General features: G+C 45.9%; 1 protein-coding gene across 1 annotated transcript in view; it reads left to right on the top strand.

The window, feature by feature from the left end:
- Positions 1 to 566: 566 nt before the first annotated feature.
- The window catches only part of rybpb (RING1 and YY1 binding protein b), a 20,379-nt gene continuing 19,186 nt past the window's right edge, over positions 567 to 1,759 (top strand). Inside the window, exons 1-2 of the mRNA XM_023424774.2 lie at positions 567 to 717; positions 1,328 to 1,453. Coding sequence (XP_023280542.1) covers positions 692 to 717; positions 1,328 to 1,453 — 152 coding nt within the window. The 5' untranslated portion in view covers positions 567 to 691. The remainder of the gene's footprint in view (positions 718 to 1,327; positions 1,454 to 1,759) is intronic.

The raw sequence follows: 1,759 nt of genomic DNA, 5'->3' as shown, positions 1-1,759 counted from the left end.
CATGCTCACAGGGTTTACTCCAGGTATAATGGCATCCTCACAGTACAAAAGCGCAACAATGAGCGTGAAGCATTCACCAGAGAGTGTCCCTCTCTTTCATCCTTTGCATGCTGGGAGAGGTTCAACAAGTAAAGTATGATACATCCTGAGATGATGGTGCACAAATATAACTATTGGCTTTAGTAGTCAAGAACAGTAAGTCCATCATCATATCTCTGTTACACCATAATTATTAAAAATGTTATTATTTATAGCCATAAATGTGCTGGAGTAGGTGCTGCCCTGTGGTTTTTCCAGTGACCACAATTAAAAAGATTAGAGAAAGATGTTAACAGAACTCCACCAGTCTAAAGAGCCTGCTGGTGTCACTTTATGTTAAATAACATCAACATTACCACCTTATTAACTATGTCTATGAGTGAGTTGATGTGAGGTCTATCAAAAATCTCTAGTCGTTATTAAAATAGCCACTAAATATCAATCCAGACTTTTAAACCGACTCGCTGTCTGATTGGCGCGGCGGCCGTCACGTGGTGTAGTGCAGTCAGTCGCTGTGCCGTGCCTCGAGCCAGCGCTGAGTGGAGCCTGTCTGCCAACAGCTTCAGCAGCGGCTCTATCTGGATCCTACTACACTCACTGACAATTAAAGGAGGCCCCTTTTTCTTCTTATTTCCGAGGACTACTCTTCACCATGGGCGACAAAAAGAGCCCTACCAGGTAATGCGACCGCCCACTGTCGATTTACACTTGTTTTGTGCGTTTTGGGCTCGATTTTCGGACGCGTTTCTCTCTCACAGAGATCGTTTCTCCCTTTTTCAGTTGGTATGCCACAGCTAGCTAGAATAGTGCAGTCACTATGGCGGCTTCTCGCTCCCTACAACCCAGTCACTTAACAGACAAAGGGAAATTTTTCAGAGGATACGCCTGGCATTCCCTGAAACGCTCTTCCGTCTCGATGAAGCCTTTTGGAGGGTCAATGTCGAAATTGACATTGTTTGATATGGGTTTCGTTAGCCGACATGCTAAGCTTCGTTGCCGAAAATTTTAGCAATGCTTGCCTGCCTGCTAGCCTAGCTGGCGATACAATCGGACGGTGTGGATAGTCGTCCGCTTCGCCACTGAGGGGATTTATTAACCAAGGAGCTGTACTTGCCGGGACTCGAACCCAATATTAATGACAACACCTCCATGCTTTGTATTGCGCTAAGTAGCTTGTAAATTACACAACAGGTTATGTTTGTCACAATCTCCCCTCTTGTTAATTCATGAAATATGTTGGAGGTATTTCTTCAACTAACTTGACCTTAACATTTGTCTCATTTGTAAGGCCAAAAAGACAAGCCAAACAGACCGCTGACGACGGCTACTGGGACTGTAGTGTCTGCACCTTCAGGAACACCGCCGAGGCTTTCAAATGCAGCATCTGCGATGTGAGGAAGGGCACATCCACAAGGTAACGTAGCGCTCCCTCTCTCTCTCTCTCTCTCCCTCTCGTCTGAGCGTCTCGTTTTTCTCCAGCTTGGCTGGCTGCAGCAGCATTGCATCGCAATTTATGGGAATGACAACTTTGATCGACAGCCTATTTGTCTGTGAGAGAATGGGGACTTGTTGATGGACAGTCTTGCAAACATCTTCTGCCGTTTTCTGGATTATCCATAGTTTCTCATTTTATGCGACTAACATTGCATTGCTTTTATGCATTCGTCTAGGTAGGCTGGCTGCTTCACTAGCCAAAGGGAGGGGGGTGGGGGGGTGGGGG

Source organism: Seriola lalandi, unplaced genomic scaffold, assembly GCF_002814215.2.
Source record: "Seriola lalandi dorsalis isolate HSWRI2012SDOR001 ecotype SW California unplaced genomic scaffold, Sedor1 jcf7180002054748, whole genome shotgun sequence".
Lineage (NCBI taxonomy): Eukaryota > Metazoa > Chordata > Actinopteri > Carangiformes > Carangidae > Seriola > Seriola lalandi.
Note: the sequence above shows the minus strand (reverse complement) of the source record. Positions and strands in the feature narration are given on the sequence as shown.